The sequence below is a fragment of the Orycteropus afer genome, unplaced genomic scaffold, assembly GCF_000298275.1.
Source record: "Orycteropus afer afer isolate SDZICR_OR568_19922 unplaced genomic scaffold, OryAfe1.0 scaffold00117, whole genome shotgun sequence".
Lineage (NCBI taxonomy): Eukaryota > Metazoa > Chordata > Mammalia > Tubulidentata > Orycteropodidae > Orycteropus > Orycteropus afer.
The window spans coordinates 2,144,735-2,169,813 of record NW_006921704.1 but is presented as its reverse complement, the minus strand read 5'-3'; the positions used below and the strand labels follow the sequence as shown (position 1 = coordinate 2,169,813).

At 41.3% G+C, this 25,079-nt stretch overlaps 1 protein-coding gene across 1 annotated transcript in view; it reads right to left on the bottom strand.

Moving 5' to 3' along the window:
- Window positions 1-25,079, bottom strand: part of UGGT2 (UDP-glucose glycoprotein glucosyltransferase 2) — a 601,530-nt gene that overhangs the window by 94,204 nt on the left and 482,247 nt on the right. Inside the window, exons 28-29 of the mRNA XM_007944010.2 lie at window positions 22,033-22,191; window positions 21,597-21,682 (exon numbers count right to left, since the gene is read on the bottom strand). Coding sequence (XP_007942201.1) covers window positions 21,597-21,682; window positions 22,033-22,191 — 245 coding nt within the window. The remainder of the gene's footprint in view (window positions 1-21,596; window positions 21,683-22,032; window positions 22,192-25,079) is intronic.

Sequence of the window (25,079 nt, the reverse complement as noted above, 5' to 3'; positions counted from 1 at the left end):
CTCCCTAGATAATAATTCCCTAACTAGACTTTGGAGCTGGGGGCTTCCAACACGTCCCCCAACATCTCAGACCCCTGCCCTAAACCCCTTAGCAACAACCAATCATCTGTACCCCTTTGCCCTGGTGCTACTCCACCCTATATTTTTCCTATAAAAATGTGATAGTAAAAGAGCATGGGGTCTTTTGCCCAAGCCGCTGTGTCGGTGACAGCAGGGATCCTAGCTCGAGCTAGCAAATAAATTTTCCTTTTGCTTTTGCATTATCGTGTTAGTGGTGGCTTCCTCATGCTGACATTCCTTTCTGAACACGGGCTCAACATTTGGTGCGTTGGCTGGGAAGGAAAATTTGGAACGAGTGAAGTTGCCTGCGATAGTAGGAGAGTTTCAGGAGGCCGGCAGGACCAGAATACATCCTTTGTGTAAGGACACTGGTCCATCAGGAAAGGCTGGAAACTGGCAGATGCGCCGGATCGGGAAACCGGTGGACGTGCCGGAGGAGTGGGGGAAAGAGCCCTTCCCCAACTCACAGGCAGGCTGTGGGCACTTTTTGGTAAGAGTAGCCCACTTCAGAGGAGGGGCGGAGGCACCTCCAATCTGTGGTACTGGAACGAGATCTCTTCTGGGTGTCGGATATTTGTGCTGTCTGCTTTGGTGTCTCTTGTTGTGTGGCCACTTGTCTTTTATTTGTTCTGTGTTTTCTTAAAGGAGGTTGAAATGGGACAGAGACAGACTACCCCTCTGCACCTGATGGTTGAACATTTTTCAGAGTTTAAAACCAGAGGATCTAATTTGTCTGTGATAATTAAGAAAAATAAACTAATAACTTTTTGTTCTTCAGAATGGCCCTCTCTTAAGGTGGGATGGCCTCCGGAAGGCTCACTGGATGGAAAGGTGATCACAGCCGTATTCGACCGAGTCCAAGTGCCAGGCCCCCATGGGCACCCGGACCAATTTCCTTACATTTTAGTGTGGCAAGATATGGTGACTAACCCTCCCCCATGGCTAAAACCTTTTCTTCCAAATCTCTCTGTTAAGGTGTTAACATCCTCACTCGGGACTAGTGAAAAGGAGAAGCCGAGATGACCTGGGTCCTGAGCAGCTGTTCCACCAGTTTTGCCTGATTACCAAGCTCACCCCGATCTGATGGATCTAGAAAGTGGCGTGTCTCCACCTCCCTATGCCCCTATGCCACCTTCCCACCCTCTCCAGGCTCCACAAGTATCGGGAGGGAGTGGAGCGAGTGCTCCAAGTGTGCCGCCCATCATTATGGGCCCAGCCTCTGGTCTCCGCCCATGGCAGAGGGGCTGCCAGGAAGCTGAAGCTCCATCGTCTACTGTCCAGGCACTGCCTCTCAGAGCGATAGGCCCGCCCCATGAGGACGGAAGCAGAACCTGTCAGTACTGGCCGTTTTCAACATTGGACCTGTATAACTGGAAAGCGCAGAACGCCCCCTTTTCTGAAAACGCTCAAAGCCTAATTAATTTGTTAGATTCTATATTGTTTACTCATAACCCCACTTGAGATGATTGTCAGCAGCTATTGCAGGTTTTGTTCACCACTGAAGAAAAAGAAAGGATCTTGACCGAGGCCAGGAAAATGTGCCCGGGGATAATGGGCAGCCAACAATGCTTCAGAATTTAATTGACGCTGGGTTCCCATTATCTCGTCCCAGTTGGAATTTTGAGCAAACAGAAGGTAGGGAGCGTCTCCAAAAGTACCGCCAGATTCTAATGGCCGGTCTCCAAGTGGCGGCAAGGAAGCTAATTTGGCCAAGGTAAACTCAGTCAGGCAGGGGCTGACAGAGAGCCCTGCAGCATATCTAGAGAGGTTGATGGAAGCGTTTAGACTGTATACCCCTATGGACCAGCAAGCCGGTGAGAGTAGAGCAGCAGTAGTCCTATCCTTTGTAAAGCAAGCAGCCCCTGATATCAGAAGAAAGCTTCAGAAGATAGATAGATTAGGTGAGCAGACCCTACAGGACTTAATGAAAGTAGCAGAAAAGATGTATATTACTAGAGAAACCCCAGAAGAAAGGGAGGAAAGAATACGGAGGGAGGAAAGGGAATTCCAAGCTAAAGAGAATCAACAAAATCAGAAGGAGTTAGCAAAGATTTTCTTTGCTGGAGCTCGGGGGGACATAGGGACAGGGAGAGGAAGGAGACCAGACCAACATGACAGGCCCCGCCGAGACCCACCCCTGGCCCCAAACCAATGTGCATTTTCTAAAGGGACTGGACACTGGAAGAATGAATGCCCAAAGAAAGAGAACAAAAAATATGAAAAGCCTGCTCCTGTTAGAATGTTGGTGGCAGGTGAGGACAGAGACTAGGGGAGACGGGACTCAGAACCCCTCCCTGAGTCTTGGGTAACCTTGAAGGTGGAGGGGAAGCCAGTAGAGTTCCTGGTAGATACAGGGGCTCAGTACTCTGTCCTCAATAAGAAGAAGGGAAATATTTCTTCAAAAACTACTCTGGTCCAGGGGACAACAGGGGTGAAGCAGTATCATTGGACAACGCAGCAACAAGTGAACCTGGGAACTAAACAAGTGTCTCATTCATTCTTAATTGTACCTGACTGTCCTGCACCGCTGTTAGGAAGAGACTTATTATCCAAAGCCCAAGCCCATATATTCTTTCACAAAAACAGTGTCCAGGTTACCGATGGGGAAGGCTCCCCTCTACAGGTCCTGACAGTCGCCTTACACGACGAATACTTCTTGTATAAAGGTGTATTAGACCAACGTACAGGCTTAACGGATATGACTCTGGTTGGAAGAGTTTCCCCAAGCCTGGGCAGAAACTGGAGGAATTGGATTGGCGAAACATCGACCACCCATTATTGTGGACTTAAAACCCTCTGCCATACTGGTAAGAGTCCAACAGTATTCCATGCCCAGGGAAGCCCAGGAAGGCATACAACCCCATATCCAGCGGCTGTTAAGGGAAGGGGTACTAAAGAGGTGCTGGTCTGCATGGAATACACCTCTCCTCCCAGTAAAGAAACCAGGGGGAGAGTACCAACCGGTGCAGGATCTGAGAGAGGTAAATCGCCGAGTTGAAGACATACATCCCACAGTCCCTAACCCTTACACGCTACTCAGCAATCTTCCCCCAGATCATGTGTGGTATACTACCCTGGACTTGAAGGATGCTTTCTTTAGCCTGCCCCTAGCCCCGCAGAGCCAAGACATTTTTGCCTTCAAATGGGTTGACGAAATGGATAAAGTCCTCGGCAAGCTGACCTGGACAAGGTTGTTCCAAGGGTTCAAGCACTCGCCCACTTTGTTTAACGAAGCCTTGAGTGACGACTTACGTGAGTACCGGGGTCAAAACCCGCAAGTAACTTTACTACAATATGTAGATGACTTGTTAATAGCAGCCCCCGACCGGGCAGGGTGCCTCGAAGCAACCAGGAAACTGCTCACCACTCTGGGAGAGCTGGGATATCGAGCTAGTGCCAAGAAAGCTCAGATAGCTAAGCCAGAAGTCACATACTTGGGGTACAAGTTGAGAGCTTGGCAGAGGTGGCTCACTAAAGCCATGAAACAGACTATCCTACAGACTCCCCGACCCACAAGCCTGAGGAAGATGAGAGAATTTTTAGGAACAGTAGGTTATTGCCAGCTGTGGATTTTAGATTTTGCCACAAAAGCGAAGTCACTCTATGAGCTCAGTAGAGAAGGGTCGGAGTGGGACTGTACTCCTGAGAGGGACTCAGCTTTTAAAGAACTTAAGGAAGCACTCCTTAAAGCCCCAGCATTGACATTACCTGACCCCACTAAACCATTTCATCTGTTTGTTGATGAGAAAAAAGGAATAGCCAAGGGGGTCCTAATACAACAACAGGGGCCATGGAAGAGGCCAGTAGCATACCTCTCAAAGAAATTGGATCTAGTAGCAGCAGGATGGCCCCCTTGCTTGAGAATTATTGCTGCCACCGCTCTGCTAGTTAAAGATGCAGATAAGTTAACCCATGGACAGACTTTGAAAGTAACCACTCCCCATGCCATTGAAGGAGTGCTCAAACAGCCTCTGGGGAAATGGATAACCAATGCCAGATTAACTCATTATCAGAGTCTATTACTTGACACTCCAAGGGTACAATTCTTAGCCCCAACAGTTTTAAACCCCGCCACCCTGCTGCCTAACCCTGACCTAGATAAACCCCTGCACAACTGCTCAGAAATACTCACAGAGGTAAATACAGTAAGAAAGGACTTGCGAGACTGCCCGTTGGAAAACAGTGATTTCATCTGGTTCACGGATGGAAGCAGTTTCGTACAGGATGGACTAAGGTATGCGAGAGTCGCGGTGGTAAACAACCGGGAGGAAGTTATTTGGGCCGACGCTTTACCGCCAGGAACTTCTGCTCAGAAAGCTGAACTTATCGCCCTGGTGGAGGCATTGGAAAGAGCGGAGGGAAAGAGGCTAATGGTCTATACTGACAATCGTGACGCATATGCGACTCTTCATATACATGGTGCCATCTACCGGGAGTGTGGGTTTAGAAACACAGAAGGAAGAGAAATAAAGAACCAGACAGAAATTCTTCACTTGTTATCAGCTGTGACCTGGCCGCGAATGGTAGCGGTGGTTCACACCCTGGGACATCAGAGAGGACACTTCCCTGAAGCAAGAGGCAACCGAGCAGCGGACCAGGCAGCTAAGAGAGCTGCCCTCCAAATGGTACGAACTTTAGTAACTAACTTACCTTGCCCGCAACTGGAACCCCTGCCTCCTACTCCCAACTACTCCGAACAGGACATACAGTGGGCTGAGAAATCACCACAGATAGAAAAAGATCGGAATGATGGTATATGGACTTAGAGGGAAAATTGATTCTCCCAGAAGAATTGGGACAGCACCTTCTCACACACCTCCACCAAGTGACTCACTTAGGGGAACGGAAAATGTTGGAGTTATTGGACAAAGGGCAGGTCCTTATGCACCATCAGAAGCAAGTGGCTCAGACTGTGGTAGACTGGTGCTGGGCCTGTCAGGTCATGAAAACAGGGAAGAGGAAGAACACACACACAGGTACGAGGAGGAGGGGGAGGGAGCCATGCCATCATTGGGAAATAGATTTCACTGAAGTTAAACCAGGTAAATATGGATATAAATATCTCTTAGTGTTAGTGGATACTTTCTCGGGATGGGTGGAAGTGTACCCCACTAACAGGGAAACAGCAGTGGTAGTGGCCAAGAAAATTTTAGAAGAGATAGTACCCAGATATGGAATGCCTAAAATGTTAGGGTCAGACAATGGACCAGCTTTTGTAAGTAAAGTTATCCAGGGTTTAGCCTCAACTCTGGGGGTAAATTGGAAACTACATTGTGAATATAACCCTCAGGGTTCGGGGCAGGTAGAAAGAATGAACAGAACCCTAAAGGAGACCCTATCTAAAATTGGCAATAGAAACTGGTGGAGACTGGGTGACCCTCCTTCCCTTTGCACTCTACCAGGCTAGGAATACCCTGTACACGCTGAATCTGACCCCATTTGAAATAATGTATGGGATGCCACCCCCTATTATTTCCAATCTGGAAAAATGTCCCAATGACTTGTCAAAAGATTTAATCTTGGAGATGAAAACCCTCCAAATAATTCAGAGGGAATTATGGCCCAAACTCCAAGCCATATATGAAGGTCCTCTTAGTGAACAGGGAATTGACCATGGGATTGAACCAGGAGATTGGGTGTGGGTAAAGAGGCACCAGCAAAAAACACTGGAACCAAAATGGAGAGGACCTTATGTTGTTGTTCTTGTAACCCCCACTGCTGTTAAGGTAGATGGAGTCAGTGCCTGGATACACCACTCCCATATCAGGAGAGCTAACCAGACGGAACAGCAGTCTGCACAAGTGAATTGGAAAGCGTGCTCCGATCCTGAAAACCCACTGAAAGTCAAGTTAATGCAGTACCATGGAGATTAGAGCCCTTGTCGTCCTCACCCTAAGCTTCTACCGCCTCGCGATAAGTACCGTGACTCACCAACCCTATAAAGTCACATGGCAAATTCGCAATGGACAGACCCACGAGACCTTGAACTCCACCACATCCACGACCCCCCTTAACGTGTGGTGGCCTGACTTGTATTTTAACCCTAGAACTTTAACAGGTGCCTCATTATCTGCAAACCATGTCCGTAATATCATTTTTTTCACTTGTCCAGGGTATAAGCAAAATCTCTGACAGTGCGGGGGACTCCCATGGTATTATTGTAAAGGTTGGAGCTATGTAACCTCCAATGATGGAGACTGGAAATGGCAAGTACATGACCTAGACTATGTAAAGTTTTCCTTTGCAGAGCCTTCCCTGACATCTTGGAAGGATAACTGTGACTTAGTGAAATTATCATTCACTGAGCAAGGGAAAAAGGAACTAACTAAATGGAAATCTGGGTTAACTTGGGGCTTGCAAATTTGGGAACCATATTGGTCATATCCCTCTGGGATATTAACCATCCTACAGGAAGTAGAATCCTTAGATAATTCAGCTATAGGTCCAAATAAAATATTGAACCCCCCGGGAAAAGGAACCCTACCCCCTACAAGAAAGACGCTGAAAGAACCGAGTGCTGTAACCCCTGATGTTATAGTAAAAGTCCCCCATACAACTCCGAGGGTCCAAGCCAATCTTCAGGACATAGACCCTCTTTGGAATTTAATGCTAGCAGCTTACCAAACACTTGACCATACTAGTCCTAACCTGACTCAAGCCTGTTGGCTCTGTTACGATGTAAAACCTCCATTTTATGAAGCAATAGGCATTAATACCTCTTTCAGCTATTGTCATGACCTGAGCCCAAAGAATTGCTCCTGGAAAGACCGTAAGGTAGGAGTTACTATACAACATATAACAGGAAAGGGCTTATGCGTGGGGAAACCCCCCAATGCTCAAGAGCGTTGCACTTCATATACAAAAATAAATTCGTCCTTTAACTGTATCATTCCCAGGGAAGGGGGCTGGTGGCTTTGCTCGAGAGCTGGACTTCTACCCTGTTTAAACTTGAAAGTACTTAATCTGTCCTCAGATCATTGTGTGCTAGTGACTGTTCTGCCCCGAATTCTTTACCACCCAGAGGAAGAGATGTATGTACACTGGGGCGGGACTAATAGAGTAAAAAAGAGCCACTCACTGTAGCCTTTACTCTAGCTACTCTGGTTGGGTTAGCAGGGACTGGTCTGGGAATAGCTTCTTTAACTGTACAGAATCAAGGCATGAATTCCCTGAGGGCAGCTATAGATGAAGGCCTTGAAAGGATAGAAGCTTCAATCTCCCATTTAGAGAAATCTCTAACCTCGCTATCGGAGGTCGTGTTACAAAACCACCGGGGGTTAGATCTTATGTTTCTCCAACAAGGAGGATTGTGTGTGGCTTTAGGAGAAGAGTGTTGTTTTTATGCAGATCATACGGGAGTGGTTCGGGAGTCTATGGCCAAGGTACGAGAAGGACTTGCCCTAAGAAAAAAGGAGCATGAAACTCAGGAAGGATTGTTCGAATCTTGGTTTAATAACTCCCCGTGGTTGACTACTTTGATATCTACTCTCTTAGGACCCTTCATAATCCTTATAATTATATTGACTTTTGGTCCCTGCATTATAAATAAGCTTATAGCATTTGTAAAAATCGGGTTAATACTGTACAACTTATGGTTCTGAGACAACAATATCAGTCTTTATCTCCTGTAATACAGGAGGAAGATTCCTTATATGCATAACAAAAAAAGGGGGAAATGTGAGGCCTGAGTCCTAATGGTCTCCAGGTAAATCTTTAACCAGAAGCCTTTAGTGTCAGGGATTCTAACACATCCCATGCCTCAGGGCTTTTATCTCCCCTCTGGATTCCGGCACGTATCAGACCCTCCGGATTCCGGCACGTATCAGAGATTTACCTGGCTCCTGCAAGTCTCCCACACATCAGGGCTTTACATCCTCCCTAGATAATAATTCCCTAACTAGACTTTGGAGCTGGGGGCTTCCAACACGTCCCCCAACATCTCAGACCCCTGCCCTAAACCCCTTAGCAAGAAACAATCATCTGTACCCCTTTGCCCTGGTGCTACTCCACCCTATATTTTTCCTATAAAAATGTGATAGTAAAAGAGCATGGGGTTTTTTGTCCAAGCTGCTGCGTAGGTGAGAGCAGGGACCCTAGGTCAAGCTAGCAAATAAACTTTCCTTTTGCTTTTGCATTATCGTGTTAGTGGTGGCTTCCTTGCGCAGAAATTCCTTTCCGAACACGGGCTCAACATTATAATGTAAAAATGTTCAATTCCTTATGCTAAATTCTTCTCAGATGTTGGGAAGTCAGCAACCCAAACAAAAAATTAGTCAGGAAAGGTTAAAAACAAAACAAAACAAAACAAAATCTATCAATCTATCTGTCTCTCTATGTATACATGGAAAAAAAAAAAAAAAAACCCACATAACTATGATCAATAGTGAGTGTAGTAATATTTACATTTAACCAATAGTATTGTTGTTATTGTTGTGTGCCATCAAGTCAGACCTGACTCATAGCGACTCCTCTTTGGGTTTCCCAGATGATATCACTACAGAAGTAGATTGCCCAACCTTCCTTCTGAGGAGTGGCTGGTGAGCTTGAACTGCCAGCCTTTTGGTTAGCAGTCAAGTGCCTTAGGCACTATGCTATCAGAGCTCTCATACCAATGGTAATGTGGTGGTAAAGAACTAAAGAGAAGATATTGAGGAGTAAAAGTAGGCTAGAATCTTTCACTGAGACACCAATTAGATAGATACGAGATACCAAAATAATACAAACAACCATCTGCTCCTAATACCAGCATTATGTGTTTACTGCCCCTCAGAGAGATCAAGCATACAAAAGCATATGAAAAAGCTTCAGATAAGGGACTATGTGAGACAAAAGCTGAAAGGTTTTTTTGGAGATAGCTGTTGCCAGGCTGTATGTCTCCACTATTACACTTTCTGGAGAAAGGATGTATGCAGCAGTGCATTACTTGGTATGTCTCTTCTAGCCATAGTCTTTGTGATGTCCACCAGATGGCTGGGTGGGATTATGCAAATATGAGGTACTTGTGGCCCACAAAGGGGATTGGATAACTTGCTAATAATGTAAATAAGGTACATGGCACCCTTGTGAGGTGTGCTAGTTAAGTTTGTGTGTCAACTTGGTTGGGCCTGATTGAGTGGCTAAGTAGTGGGAATGTAGTTATTCCCCATGGTGAGGCTGGTAACTCCATGGTGGAATCTACTGGAGTGGCTGAGTAGCTGCTTTAGGGATGTGATCTGCTTCCAGTATATAAGAAGCAACTTTGAGGATGGTCTCCAGCTTTCTGGGATGCTTGAACCCTGCATGTAGCCAAGTCACTGTTCAACAGCCTGCCATGCCCTGCCAATCTTAGGACTTTTTCTGGACTTGAATTAGTGGCCTGCCATCTTGTTTGGTGATATCAGGACTGTGCCTTTTCACTTATTGACCTTGGGTCTGTCAGCCTCAGCAGGCAGCTGCAGCCTGAGTGATGAAAAGTCTCTAGCTTCAGGGGTCTGGGAGCAAGAGGCAGAGCTGGAGCCCAAGGTCGAGGGGTTTTTCACCCAGCCCCTAGAGCCTGGCGCTTTGAACTTGGACTTCTAGCCAACAAAAATTGTAAGAATAAACTCTTGTTTGTTAAAGCCATCTCATTTGTGTTATATTCCTGTCAGTGTGGCACTAGGTAATCAAAACAGGGTAAGACTATTTATGATACCCTAACATAGGGTTAGTCATTTTTGCCATCTCACTAGACTTTAAGTGAGCCACCTCAGAGGCAGAAAGGAGGCTTTCACTACTATCAAGAAAGAAGAGCCAGGAATGGAGTGTGTCCTTGGACCAGAGATCCCTGTGCTGAGAAGTGCTGAGACAGCAGGCGGAGATGGCAGCAGCAGAGGTAGGAGAACCAAGAGAGCTACATGAGACAGAGCTGTGGGTTTCCTGGCCCACAGAGTAAGAAAAAGTTGAGTTTCTTTGGGCAAGAGGCTTGTTGGTGGAGTGGGGTGCATTTCTGGGCACCTAGATGCAGAGCTAAAAGAGCTTTGAAACACTTGCCTAAGCAGGGTAAAGGCCAGGTCAAGAAGCAGAGGGCAAAAGAGGTGCACACCTATGGGCATGGCCAAGGAAATCTGTCCTAATTGAAGAATTGTATCCTGAGCATTTCTGAACCTGAATTGTAACCTGTTACTTCCATAGTAAACTCCATAATGATGAGTATTGCCTGTGGGTTGTGTGTGGCCATTGCAACGAATTATCAAACCCAGCAGAGAATAAGAGAGTGCTGTGGGAAGGACAGTTGCTGTCAAAACTCACAAAAAGGGTTGGAAGATGGTGACATGTCTGACCTCCATGCCCTAACACCCAGCCTCTGGCTGTTGATGTTCATCTCGATTCTCATTCCTCCTTGTGAAATTAGAGGAGGTCAGATGCTGCCACCATGCCCTTTTTGCAGGTAAATGAGAAGTAGTGCTACATTTTAATCCTAAACTCATTGAGACACTTTTAAGGGAAAGACATTCTGAAATATATTTCTGAAGCTGGGAGAGGCAGAGGACTGGTGTTTGGTTCATATCTGAGAAAGATAAAGTGGATCACAAACTACGATCTGATATTTGAGGGGACACTTTCTATTAGTTCCAGTAATTTTCTTGCTGATTCTCTTGGGTTTTCTATGTATAGGATCACGTCATGTGCAGATAGAGAAAGCTTCATTTTTCTTTGCCAATTTGAATGCCTTTTATTTCTCCTTCTTGCCTTATTATCCTGGCTAGGGAGCTCTGGCAGCACAGTGCCTAAGGCACTTGACTGCTAACCAGGAGGCTGGCAGTTCAAACCCAACAGCCACTCCTCGAAAGGAAGGTTGGGCAATCTACTTCTGTAGTGATACTGCCTCGGAAACCCAAGGAGGGGTCGCTATGAGTTGGGTCCGACTTGATGGCCCATAACAACAACAACAACAGGACTTCCAAAACAATGTTAAATAGAAGTGGTGATAGAGGACATCCTTGTCTAGTTTCTGTTTGCAAGGGGAATGCTTTGAGTCTTTCTCCATTGACAATAATGTTGGCTGTTGGTTTTCATATATGTCTCTTATTATGTTGAGAATTTTCCCTTTTATTCCTATTTTGCTGAAAGTTTTGAATGGGAATGGGTGGTGGAAGAAGGTAGTTCTGAATATCAGCTATGAGCACGTGATCAATTGCAGAAATGAGGACTGTGATATATTTCTTCATTGTACATGTGCATCAAATATTTTTGTATCCTTCTGTTATGAACTGTGAAATGTAAGTAAGGTTAATGAGTTTCAGTTGTACGTGTGTTAGTATATCATGTTAGGCGCTAATATGACTTTATCATTGTCCTTATTTAGAGATTGTATATGGTTAAGATGATGTGTACAACTGCCACATTGACAAGCGGTGGACTGTGATAGTTGGAGCTGTGTGTCAGCTTGGCTAGACCACAATTCTGTGTGGTTTAAGCAATTGTGATGTAGGTTGTTTCCATCATGGGATTGGATGTATGTTTTGAGTAGCCACTCTGTTGAAAGGGAGTTTCCCTAGGGTTTGGCCTGCTTCCAATATTTTTATGGACATCCTGGGAAAAGAAATACTCTTCTGTGGAATGGGATCCTGTTGTGCTGCCTACAACTGTCAGTGAGCAAACAATCCACCATTCGGGTTGGAGATCTTGGATTTGTCATTTGTTGGAGTCAACAGCCAGTATACTGCCTGCCAACCTTGAGCTCCATTCCCTGCAGCTGTGTAAGTTGGAAAAAGCCTCCAGCTTGATGTTAGATCCAAAGACTTGGGAGTTGCCAGCTTCTATAAGTGTGTGAGCCATTTTCCTAAGATAAATTTATCTTTCTCTATATGTATATATAAGCTTTACTGGTTTTGCTTTTCTAGAGAACCCAGCCTAACACATTTGTTGTCAGGAGTGGTTTTAGAGATACAAAATCATAAGAATGGGCTTCTTAAATTGGTTCTCACCAATTCTGTTTTGGTTCTCCATTTTAATTAATTGTAAAGGCAACGGTGACCCTGCCTCTGTTAGTAAAGAGGGCTCTGCTAATCTGTGGTGTGAGGTGGCAACATTAATATGCAAAATAGCACCACCAACAGATCAAGTACTTTTGAGAAGTGAGGCTCTGGGTGATCGCATATTTGATACTTTTCTGCAATGTTGTCAGCATGAGGAGTATAAGGAAGCTAGTTGGTCCGTCCTACTTACTCTAGACAAAGTGGTGAAAGAGTGAGATGAGTTCTGGGCTGCTGAGTCACAGCTCAAATGCTGCATAAAAGACTTCAATGTTTCCATTTGTAGTCTAAAAGAAAGCCTTATTTTTTCTAGTAACAGAGCTGATATTGCTGAAAACCAAACCCAGAGTCTTATCGTAAGGGTGGTTGAATTACAATGCCAATTAAAATGGCCAACCCAGAATGGTGTTTGAAGTTAAAGTAAGGGTATTCATTGGGAAAAAATGGGATCCTGAAACCTGGAATGGGGACATATGGGCATACAGTCAGGAAGATGAGGACGTGGAGCCTGTAAATTCTGTTGAATCCCTCCCATCTGAAGGGATTACTATGAGACCATCATCCCTTCCACCTCAGTTTAATGGGATTAACCCAACTGTTCCTGCTGGGTCACAGCCTCAGGTAGGGGCCATGGAAGACATTGCTGAATGTTCATAAGGAAGTCCCCATGAGGCCATAGGTGCAGACTGGGAAAGGGAAGGCAATGTGACTGGGGTCTTAGAAGTTTTCAAGTGGCCATCTAAGATGCAACTATTGGTCTCTCAGCTGGAGCAAAGAAGAGTGAAGAAAATCAAAGTCATCTGAAAACAATTAGTCGAAAGATACGGCATAAGGCATTTGACTGCTAACCAGAATGCTGGTGGTTCAAACCCACCAGCCACTCCTTGGAAGGAAAGCTGGGCAATCTACTTCTGTAGTGATACTGCCTTGGAAACCCAAGGAGGGGTCACTATGAGTTGGGTCTGACTTGACAGCAGTGGGTTTTGAATGCTTTAACTGAGGAGCTAGAGGAGTGAAACTGCCTGAGATTGGCATGACATCACGGAGTTTGTTGGGCAAGTGATGTGTAAGTATTTCCCATGGTTCAGATGTGGCCTAGCAGGAGAGTAGTCTGGTTTTGTTATTACCAAGGTGTGATCATGTCCTGCCAATATGGCAATCTAAAGAGATGAGAACAAAAATAGGCTACCAGTGTAGCACTGGATGCCAAGAGATGGAGAAAGTTGCTGGAAGTTATCAATTGGAATAGAGATGGACAAACAAGGACCATGGAATTAAAGAAGAGTGAAGATCAGCAACAGAGAACTTCTAGGAGCCCACAAAAGTGTTCTACAAAGAGTGAACTTTAACCACTCCCAGAGCCAGAAAGTAAAAAGCCACCTTACAGTGAGACCAACTAAACTAACTGTGGTAAAAGAATGAAAAGTTTGTTTGAAACTTCCCCTGCCTCCTGTATAAAACAGATACCAAATCTCTAAAGTCCCAAACTGAAGTTATGTACAAATACTAATTTGGTAGTCTGTAGAGAAAATTTTTCTGAAGATTTCAAGTGAAAAGCATAGCATAATAATTTAGTATAAAGAAGGTATATATATATATATATATATATATATACACACACACACACATGCCATGATGTATTGGAGCCAACAGAGCATCACAGTGCACACAAAGAAGCAAGATAAAGCAAGAGAAACAAGGGACCAGGATAGACCCAGAACACAGTCCTGAGGCCCAGTACTGCTTTGAGAACAGGAGATTTACATTTGAAGGAAGGAAAACAAATGCTTTTTGAATTTTGTGCAAATGGTTTGCCTTTGAGTACACTGAGGCAAGAAAAAGTCATGGCCTATCAGAAAAACCACTTCTAGGACTGGAAGTTAAAGGGAGCCGATGAGTATACAGACTGGTAGTATGCTGCCCATGGTAATCACCTGGGTCCGCTTGATGAGTACAAGTGGAGGGGATGCAGCAATGAAGAGAAAGGATGAGTGTTCCATTGGTACCAACTGACCTAGCCCACATGGGGAGGGGGGGCAAGGATAATAGTGGAAGGACCAGCTGGTGTGACGTGCAGTGAGTTCTATGGACTCCTGAATCTATGCGAACTGACTTAGCTCATGGGAGCTAGGAATGGGAGAGAGAAACAAGAGGCTGGCTGGTCTGAAGTGCAAGGAGCTATGTGAACTCCCAGACTGACAACGGTACTCACTGACCTAGCTTGGCCAGCTAGGGATGAACTGAACTGAACCTGATCAAATGAAGAGAAAGATGTTTGACATGTGAGGTGGTATGAATTGGTGCAATTTGATGGCTTGCACTGGACTGGACTTGGCTTATGGGTACACAGGCCCAAAGTTCCAACCAGAACAGAAGATTCGTCATATCAAGGAACACACTTGTCTCTTCAGGGTACTAGTTTGACATGGATGGATAGTTTAGAAATTGGTTATCAAAAATGAGGGGAGAGAAAGGCATCAAATTGCTGGCTTACATGCTTTCAAGGGGGTGCTTACACTTGCTATGACTGTGAGGGGGAAGTTAATCTTTCACATATGAAAGGGCCAATGGCTAGAAGAGTCAGGGGATAGCCTGCACTGCAGTGAATTGCATAGTATGACTCTTTTGGCTGTGGTCTCTGTGGCTCCAACCAGCTGACTGGGGGGAACTATGTAAATGCGGGGTATATGTGGCCACTCAAGGGTACAGGATGATTTGTTAATGACGTAAATGGAGTACAGGGCTCTGTTGTGGGGAGGGACCATGGAAATAAGGTGTATGGAATCCTAACATGGGACTGGTCAGTTTTGCCATTAGTTAGGCTTAAAATGAGCCTCCTGGAGGCAGAAAAAGGGATCTTGCTACTATCAAGAAAGAAGAATCAGGAGTAGAATGAGTCCTTTGACTGAGATCCTTGTGCTAAGATAGCAGAGAGACAATGCTTTCTCCAGCCCTTTGTGCAAATACCAATTCAAATTAAATACAGAGGTTCAGGTAAGATGGCGGAATAAGCAGACAAACTACACAGACCCTCTTCAACAAAGAAAAGGGGAACACAGACATAGAAGATAATCATGGAGCCCTGAGCTATGAAAGGAAGGAGAAAGAAGTAGACTAAGCTCCAACTAGTAGAGAAACCTGCATGAAAACACTGAAAAAGGAGGCATACAGAGTTGTGTGGTCTGTCAGTGATCCTGACGGCACTGACAGATTGGACATTTCCAACTAGTGTTGTTGTTGTTGTTGTTATGTGCCGTCGAGTTGGACCCGACTCATAACAACCCCTCCTTGGGATCCCTACGGAAGTAGACTGCCCAACCTTCCTTCTAAGAAGTGGCTGGTGGGTTTGAACTGCCAGCCTTCTGGTTAGCAGTCAAGTGTCTTAGGCACTATGCTACCAGAGCTCCCCCAGCTGGTGTTAGGACCTAAGAATTAACCTAAAAATCAGCCATGCTAGCCAGGGGCTGTACAGAGGCCTGCACTGGTGGCTGGTGAATAAAAGGGGAAGTGGGAGATGGGCTGAGCTGTGGATTTTCTGCTGTCTGGAGGGTGTAGCCATTTTGAATGGCTTGATCATTTTGGACATTTAAAGTGACAGTGTTCTCTCAGATTCCAGGGACCTAAGAATAGGCTCCACTTGCTGGGAACTGCAAAGTCATTCTGGACACAAATGACTGGAAAGGTGCAATATTCTCCTTGTTACTCCTATACCCCACACCTTCTTGGTGAACACAGGTGTGGCCTTCCCTCACTCCCACCCACCTTCTGGGCCTGCAGGAATTCCATCCCAGTCTGTGTGTTCCAAAGGAGCCTGGGTGCTCTGCCCAACCCTGCTGAGATTTGTTTTTTTCCTTTTTTTTGTAGTTTGTTGTTGTCTGTTTTAAAATTATTAGTATTATTCTTTTTTTTTGTCCTTTTTATTATTAGTCTTTATTCTTCCCTTCCCACATTCTAGTTTTCAGCTTTTTCTCTCTTCCCTGTTCCTGTTTCCCATCTTTTTCTTTCTTGTGGTTAACTGCATTCCTTGTTTTTCTGTTTGCATTTTTCCCATTTTTTTCTTCATTATTCACGTACTCTACCTCTATTCTCTTACTGCCCCCTCCCCAGATACTGTGGGTTTTTTTTTTTTGTTGTTGTTGTTTTGTTTTTGTGATTGTTCCTGTGTGTTTACATGGTGTGTTTTTTGTCTGCTTGCTTTTACTTTTTTGATGGTGTTTCGACTGTTGTTTTTGTCTAACTTAGTGGGAGAAAGCAACCATGCCCATACTACGGAACCACACTCACACTTCCTGTAGCTCCACTTACTGAGTGAGGATCACCACTTCCTTCTCTACCAATTGGCCAACGATGAATGATCACAAAGAAAAGCCTGACTTACCCTTAACTGCTCTTCACAAACAGCAGAGATCTAAATCCTTGATGTCACAATGTCTTGGAGACAACAGACCATCACAGTCCACACAAAGAAACAAGATAAAATGGTAGAAACAAGGGAACAGCACACAGACCCAGAACACAACCCTGAAGCAGCAGCAGCATTGGAACTCCCTGATAAGGAATTCAAAAGAATTGTATTCAGGTACCTTCAAAGGATTGAGAGACAGATCAAGGAAAACACTGAAAAATTAAGGAAAACACAGTCAAAAGCCCAGAACAATTTTGGAAGAAAATACAAGAACAAAATGTCAAAATAAACAAAAAATTTGAAATGATACAAAATCTACAGATAGAAATCCAGAAGATTAATACTAAATTGTCAGAAATAGATAACACATTGAAAGGACAAAGGAGTAGAATTGAATCAATGGACAACAGAATTAATGAGATTGAAGACAAGTACCTAAATACTCTTTGGAAAGGGATCAATCAGAAAAAAGATCAAAACAAAACGAAGCAAGCCTAAGGCTCATGTGGGATACCATCAAAAGGAATAACCTACGTGTAATCATAATTTGAGAACAGGAAGAGAAAAAGAAAACCACTGAGAATTAAATAATAAATAGAGGACTTCCAGTAAGATGGCGGAATAGGTAGCCAAGCTACATAAACCCTTTTCAACAAAGAAAAAAATACACCAATTGACACAGATACAGAAGGATAATCCTGGAGCCCTGAGCTTTGACAGGAAGTATACAGAAGTGGATTAAGCACCAACTAGTGAAAAAACCTGAATGAAAACAGTGAGTAGGGAGACAGACAGAGCTGAAGTCTGTCATCTACTCTGATGGCATCAACAGCCTGAATAGTTCCAAGTAGTGTTAGGACCTCAGAATTGATCTAAAGATCAATCCTGGTCACCAAGGGCTCTAGGGACTACTGCACTGGTGGCCTATGACTAGGAAGGGAAATGCAAAGAGGGAGACAACCTGAGCTGTGGTCTTTCTGCTGTCCAGAGGGCACAACCATTGTGAGTGTTTACAAGTGGTAGTCATTTTGCACACGTAAAGTGACTGAGGGCGCAGCCAATTTGAATGTTTACAAGTGCCAGCCATTTTGAATGTTTACAAGTGGCAGCTATTTTGGATATTTAAAGTGACAGCATTCTCATTCAGACTCCAGGGACCTAAGAATAGGCTCCATTTGACAAGGATGGCAGGCACACACAAGAGGCTGACAAAGGGAAAGGAGACAGGTAGTGAGTGGATAAGTGCTGCCATCTAGTGAACAGAGGAGCCCAGTACCCTGCTTATATAGGTAACATCCAAACAAAACAAAGAAAACAAAAATTGTGGGCAAGTCACTCCAACATACAATCAACATTAAATATAAACACAAAAATGCCATGATGTATTGGAGCCAACAGAGCATCACAGTGCACACAAAGAAGCAAGATAAAGCAAGAGAAACAAGGGACCAGGATAGACCCAGAACACAGTCCTGAGGAAGAAGCAGCACTGAAAGTCCCTGATAAGGAATTCAAAAGAATTATATTGAGGTTCCTTCAATGGATTGAAAGATAGATCAAGGAAAACACTGAGAAAACTGAGGAAAACACAGACAAAACTCTAGAACAATTCTGAAACACAATACAAGAACAAAATGAAAAATTAGAAATGATACAAAATCAACAGATAGAAATCTTGAAGATTAATACTAAATTTTCAGAAATAGATAACACATTGAACAAGCAAAGGAGTAGAATTGAATCCATGGAAGACAGAATTACTGAGATTGAAGACATACCTCAATACCTCTTTGGAAAGGGATCAATCAAAAAAAAATATCAAAACAAAATGAAGAAAGCCTAAGGTTAAGGTGGGATGCCATCAAAAGGAATAAGCTACATGTAATTGGAATTCCAGAACAAGAAGAGAAAAATAAAACCACTGAGAAAGTTGTCTAAGATTTGTTTGAAGAGAATTTCCCTGGTATGATGAAAAATGAGAATATATCCATTAAGGAATTCCAACAAACCCCAAACAGGATAGAGTCCAAAAGAAAATCACTAAGACATATCATCATCAAACTTACCACAACCAAAGACAAAGAAAGAATCCTGAAAGCAACACAGGAAAAATGAAAAGTTACCTACAAGGGGCAACCAATAAGACTAACCTCAGATTTCTTGGCAGAAGCCATGCAGGCAAGATGACGATGGAATGGTATATATAAAACCCTGAAAGAAAAAATTTCCAACCAAGAATCCAGCAAAATTGTCCCTCAAACATGATGGTGAAATTAGGACATTTCCAGATAAGTGGAAATTAAGAGAATTTGTTGAAATCACACCAACCTTACAAGAGATGCTGAACGGAGTCCTTTAGAGCAAGAACCGTCAACAGCAAACAACAACTGACCATTAACACACATGATGACATAACCCAGAAACCAACCCAGTTATGGAAGTATCCAAAGTAAAGAAGCTTACAAGATTGTAAACAAGGGACCAGAGACATCAATTGACAAATGCGGACAACTACAAACCAAAAAGAGGGAAAGAAATGTGTACTTACAGAACTTCTAAATGGTAAGGAAGTCAAGAAAACTGCAAGACAGAATGGGAAAGAGACTTGGGAAGAAAATGCTAAATCACAGGGTAACCTTCACATCAAAATAAAAAGAGGATCAGCACAAATATTTGGCAAATAGTAAAGTAACAGCAAGGATGGAAGTGATAATATGATTCATAAACAAAATGAGCTCAACACAGTAAATCATATGGAACAAAGAAATCAGCAACATCATGAAAAAGCACATAACAAAATGAGAGCAACAAATTCATACTTGTCAATAATTACACTGCCAAAAGAGTAAAAAGAGATCCTACAGATTGGGAGAAAGTACTCAGCAATGACATACCTGACAAGGGACTTATCTCTAGAATTTATAGAAAACTCCAACACCTCAACAACAAAAAGATTAACAATCTGATTAAAAAATGGGCAGAAGACATGAATAGACACTTCACCAAAGAAGACATTCAGGTGGCCAGCAAATACATGAAGAAATGCTCACAATCATTACCTATCACAGAGATACAAATCAAAATAACGAGAAACCATCTCACCCCGGCATTAATGGCAAAGCTCAACAAGAAAGAAAATAACAAATGTTGGCGAGGATGTGGAGCGATTGGGACTCTCATATACTGCTGGTGGGACAGTCAAATGATACAACCACTGTGGAAAGCAGTATTGCGATTCCTTAAAAAGTTGGAATTATAAATATCATTTGACCCAGCAATCCCATTACTAGGTATAGATCCTAAAGAAGTGAGAGCCAGGACAAGAACAGATATATGTACACCCATTTTCATCGCAGCACTATTTACAATAGCCAAAAGATGGAAATAACCTAGGTGCCCCTCAACAGAAGAACGGATAACCAAACTATGGTACATACACACAACGGAAAACTATGCAACCCTACAGAATAATGTAGAATATGCCAAACACTGTATAGCATGGATGAACTTGGAGGACATTATGCTGAGTGAAATAAGTCAATCACAGAAGAACAAATATAGTCTTAGTTCATCATTGTGAAAAGTCAAGGGAAGCTTTACATATAGAAGGAAAACTTTCTTTGCTGGTTATCAGAGGTGGGAAAGGAGGAGTGGGAACATTGCAAAACAAAACAAAATGCATTGACTCATGTTACTTTAGTTTTGTGTATTTCATGTAAATTATATTTCAATAAAAGGTATTAAAAATAGACAAAATAATAAATTCAGGTAAAGAGAATTTCTATATTTTATATTTTCCTGCTTTTCATTACTAATTCTTTAGTTTCAAAGAAATTGCTCTAGAATATTATACATTTATTTATGTTTTTTCCATCTTGAAGACCCAGTAACATAGTAATTACATCTGGAGTTAAGCAAATTATTACTGAGAAGTTTATGCATTTTATTGTTTATAGGCAATACAAAAAAATTAGAAATTATTTCTACTACCAAAAGTTGTTTGTCTAATTATAAATGAGAAAAATTAATTTACACTAATTGGTTACTGATACTTAACATATAACACCAGGGCCCATTCCCCTAAAATATCCATTTAGGGATTGTTTATAGTAGAGCATAATGATAAAATAGAACCTAATATAATGTATAGTTTTACAAAATACATTGGTATTCTGTAACTGGGATGTATAAAGAAGGAACCAACTATAAGAGGGGAGGAAATGGATGTCTACTCAATATACATGGAATGCATTTTATGATAATTATCTCATTTAGTCCTTATCAATACTTCACAAAGTAGGTAGGATTATCTACTTTTATTCATGATGAAAGGAAAGATCCAGATGTTTAAGAGACTTATACAAGGTTACCCAGATAATTAGTTTGTTAGTGACAGAGAAAAGATTTCAATCACAGTTGATCTAATTTCAAAGGACTTTCCCTATGCAAAAAAAACAAAACAAAAACAACAGTGAAACAGTAGTGGAAGACAGAAATACTGAGTTCTTGGCGATGCAGTTTGCATAAGATCAGCGAAGCTGATATAAAGCATGGCTAGTTCTTGGAATTATGCTTCATGATTGCTTGTAATTCTGGTAATTACAAATAAAAATTCTAAGATCTTTAATGTACAAGTCTTTGTATGGACATATATTTCCTTTTCTCTTGGATAAATATCTATGAGTCATATGTATATTTAAAAAGTGGTTGTAACATTGTACATTCCCACCACCAGTGTATGCTGGTTCTTGTTGCTCTGTATTCTTCTATTACACTTGTTATTGCCAGTCTTTTTAAATTTAGCCATTCAATTAGATATGTAGTAGAATCTCCTTATGATTTTAAGCCAATGGGTATAAAATATAATCTGTTGTTATTAAATAATAAGTGTATAAATTATTATAATGCACGGGAAAATCTATAGAAAATAGAAAGTAAAGAAGATAGAATTAAGAACAAGATTCACACCATAGACATACTATATTTTTGTAATACAACAATGATAAGTAGAGATGTTATGATTTTATAAGTAGTTTGTGTTTTATAGTGATGGTATTTCTGGATATTTTAGTTGCTGTTTTCATGATCTTGCTTACATAATACTAAAAGTTATTTAAATGTGGTTTTGCATTACTCACCCAACTATTTGATAAATATCTTCTGATTTTCCTTGACGTAATTTCAGTATCCAAGCACCTGGGTTTGCTTTTAACTGAAAATATCCCTTTTATGATGAGAAAAATTGATCAGAGTTAAATTACTAAAAATGTATCCAACATGCAAGAAAGAGGATACATGACTCATTCAAGAAAGTGTTCACTAACCATGGAAACAATGAATTCTGTGACTGAATTTCAAGGAAGGAGGTTTTCAGAATTACCTATAAAAGAATATTCTAAAAGTATGATTCCTCCTATTTTTGTTTTACTTGATTATCTTATTCAAGGATTTAATTTTGTTTTCTGTATTGGTGTTCAGCAATAGCACCGTAAAGATTATTTCAACTATTATAAAAATTTGGAGGATTTATGAAATCATCCAATTAAATCTTACAAATTAAGTATTTATACTTACAAGATTAGCCATTACTATTGTATCAACCACAACAGGTTTATTTTTTGTGCCTAGTGTAAACTGCAGACCCCGAGGAGGTTGTTCTGTCATTGTATCAAAGCAATGTCCTTCAAGTAGTAGATATTCTAGTTCATATTCCGCTGTCACAGCTTTTTCAATCTGCAGAGGAAACATCATTGTTTTTGGTATTAGTAATCCTCAAAATACAAATTTTATAATAAAAAATGTGACTACCTCAATATTAGCAGACACGTTTAAGTGCACAATTTTACATCTTCCTTTCACACATAATAAGGAGCTCTGGTGGCATAGTGGGTAAGGCATTTGGCTGCTAACCAGAAGGTTGGTGGTTTAAACCCACTGGTTGCTCCGTGGGAGGAAAATGAGGCAATCTACTTCCATAAAGATTTACAGCCTTTGAAACACCATGAGGTTGCTATGAGTCGAAATCTACTCAATAGCAGTGTTTTTTTTTTTTTTTTTTAACACATGACAGAACTTTTAGTGAATCAATTTACTGAACATCAAAACTCATGATATTTTCTTCTCCTTCCTTATAGCTAATCTTATTTCATTATATGACCATTTTGACATTATTATTTTGTGGGTACAGGATATAGATAATTGAAAAATTCTATACTGCAGAGGCATTTTCCTTAACTGTAATTATCTTAGAAATAATTAGAATAGCTATGGTAAAGCATTTCTTTCTTGCATACAGGTTTTAAGATGTTACTGTTTTTAACAACAGGTAATGTCTTTGAAGATAGTATTTTTTCCAACAATTTTTGTTGGATTCTGAATCAGTTATTATCGTTCTAGTCATGAACTTCATATGCTTAATTAATCTGTGCCTACAGACCTTACAGTAGTTTGGTTGGATGAATAAATTTACATGGGACAGTCTTAGAATATGAGAATATAAAAGTTAGACTACTGAAATAATCTAGTTCAACTTCTTCATCTCGCAGACATGGAAACTGTACCCCAAAGTATTTATGAAGTAAACTTTAACTGTCTTTATTTTGCATGAGATATTTGGGAAGAGATCCAAATACATTCAACCAGTTAGTGAATAATATTTTTATTTTATAATACATTAATGTGTAAGTTTCTCTTGTCCATGTATATTTGTATAAATAAAAAAAAAATTCATTCCTATCAAGTCAATTACAACTCTCAACAACTCTGTATAGTGTGGTCAAGGCTGTAAATCTTCAGGTAACCCTGCTACAACATGTGTCTTCCACAGAGCAGCAGGTGTGTTGAACCACTGACCTTTTCATTAGCAATCAACACCTTTAACACCACTGTTCCACCAGGGCTCCCTGTATGCTTCTAATGTCTCACTCAAACAACACCAAAAACACTTTATTTTTCAAAGAGTTCTTTCTCACAAATATTTTATGTTTTCTAACTGTTTCATAAAGATAATTAAGTTAAATTATCTATTTCAAAGGCTTGTTTTTTTTTTAGCACAAATATGAAAGCTAGTGATCTTTTTTGATGTTTATATTTATCTGTTATAAACAGTGATGGTTGATATGAGACATGAATTTGATATCTTTAAAATATAACTTTCAAAGCATATATGTATTTTCTAAATGGAACTGTTTATTGTATTGTTCTTCTATAGCTGAGTACTTACCTTTTTCTTTTAAAAAAGGGTTTCATTATAATACTAATATTTGGGTTTATTAACAATTATCTTTAAATGCCACTTGTTATTTTAGTATTTTTGTTGTTAATGTAATTTTGCATGATGAACATGACAGAGTCCTGGTAGGGCAGTGGTTAAAGCAATTGGCTGCTAACCAAAAGGTAGGTAGTTCAAACCTACCAGCTGCTCTTCAGGAGAAAAGAGGAGGCAGTCTGCTTCTGTAAAGATTTACAGCCTTGGAAATCCTATACGGCAGTTCCACTCTAGGCTATAGGGTTGCTATGAGTAGGAATAAATTCCATTTCACTGAATTTGGTTTTGGTTTTAATGCCAGTGACATGTACTCAAAAGGGAACAAATACATATCTGTAAATGTGATTTGCACACTGACAAATTGTGTGGGAGTAGGGATGAGTAAATAATAAATTACATCTTTTTCTTGTGTATTGTCTTAAGTATTTGAAGGGTGAATCTCAACAGCGAGAAACAATCAGATGCTGGGAATGAGGTGCAAGACTCCCAACTCAAAACTCCAAACTCACTGTGGTCAAGTTTATCCTGACCCACAGCAACTTCCATTGGGATTCCAAGTCTGCAGATCTTTAGGAGGCAGACTGCCCCATCTTTTTTCCGTGGAGTGTCTGGTGGGTTCAAACTACCAACCTTTTGGTTAGCAGCCAAATATCTTAACCATTACACCACTAGAGTTCCTTTGCAAGACTCCCAGGAAAGTGAAATGAAAAAATTAATTAGTTTTAGAAGATTTTCATGGTTTGAAGAAAATAAGGTAGTGTAAATCCTCTGCTATTTAAATTTATACACTTGCTAATTTTTTTTTAAATTGCTCAGTTCTGGAGAGGGGACACAAACTCTCTACTTCATATGCTGTCCTTCCACAAATTTTGGAAACGTTTGACGATTTGAGATACAAATTTACTATCCTAGTCAATGAAAGAATAAACTGAGCCTAACATGAATGGTGGGTTTATCCAATTTTCTTTATCAAAATTATAAAATCTCGATATAGATGCAAATGGATGTTTATGAATAAAACAGAGATTCCTTGGCAAGTAGATTGGTGATGAATGTCTAAGCTATAAAACTGATGTCTAAATTATTTGTATTTCAGAAGTGCTTAGTAATTTATTCTGATTATTTTAAATATAACCACATCCTGTTTTGTTCAGCAATCTTCTATTTATGTCTTTCCCTCTTGAGTGGGTAAACAACCACTAATGTTTCAAGTATTTTGATATTTTTCAAACACACACTGGTGATAAACTAGAATGGAGTCTTTAGATGGAGCTTTACTAACACACTTGAAGAAGGGCAACAAGTGAATCTCAGATAAAAGTAATTATCTCATTTTAAGTTTTTTTTTTTTTTT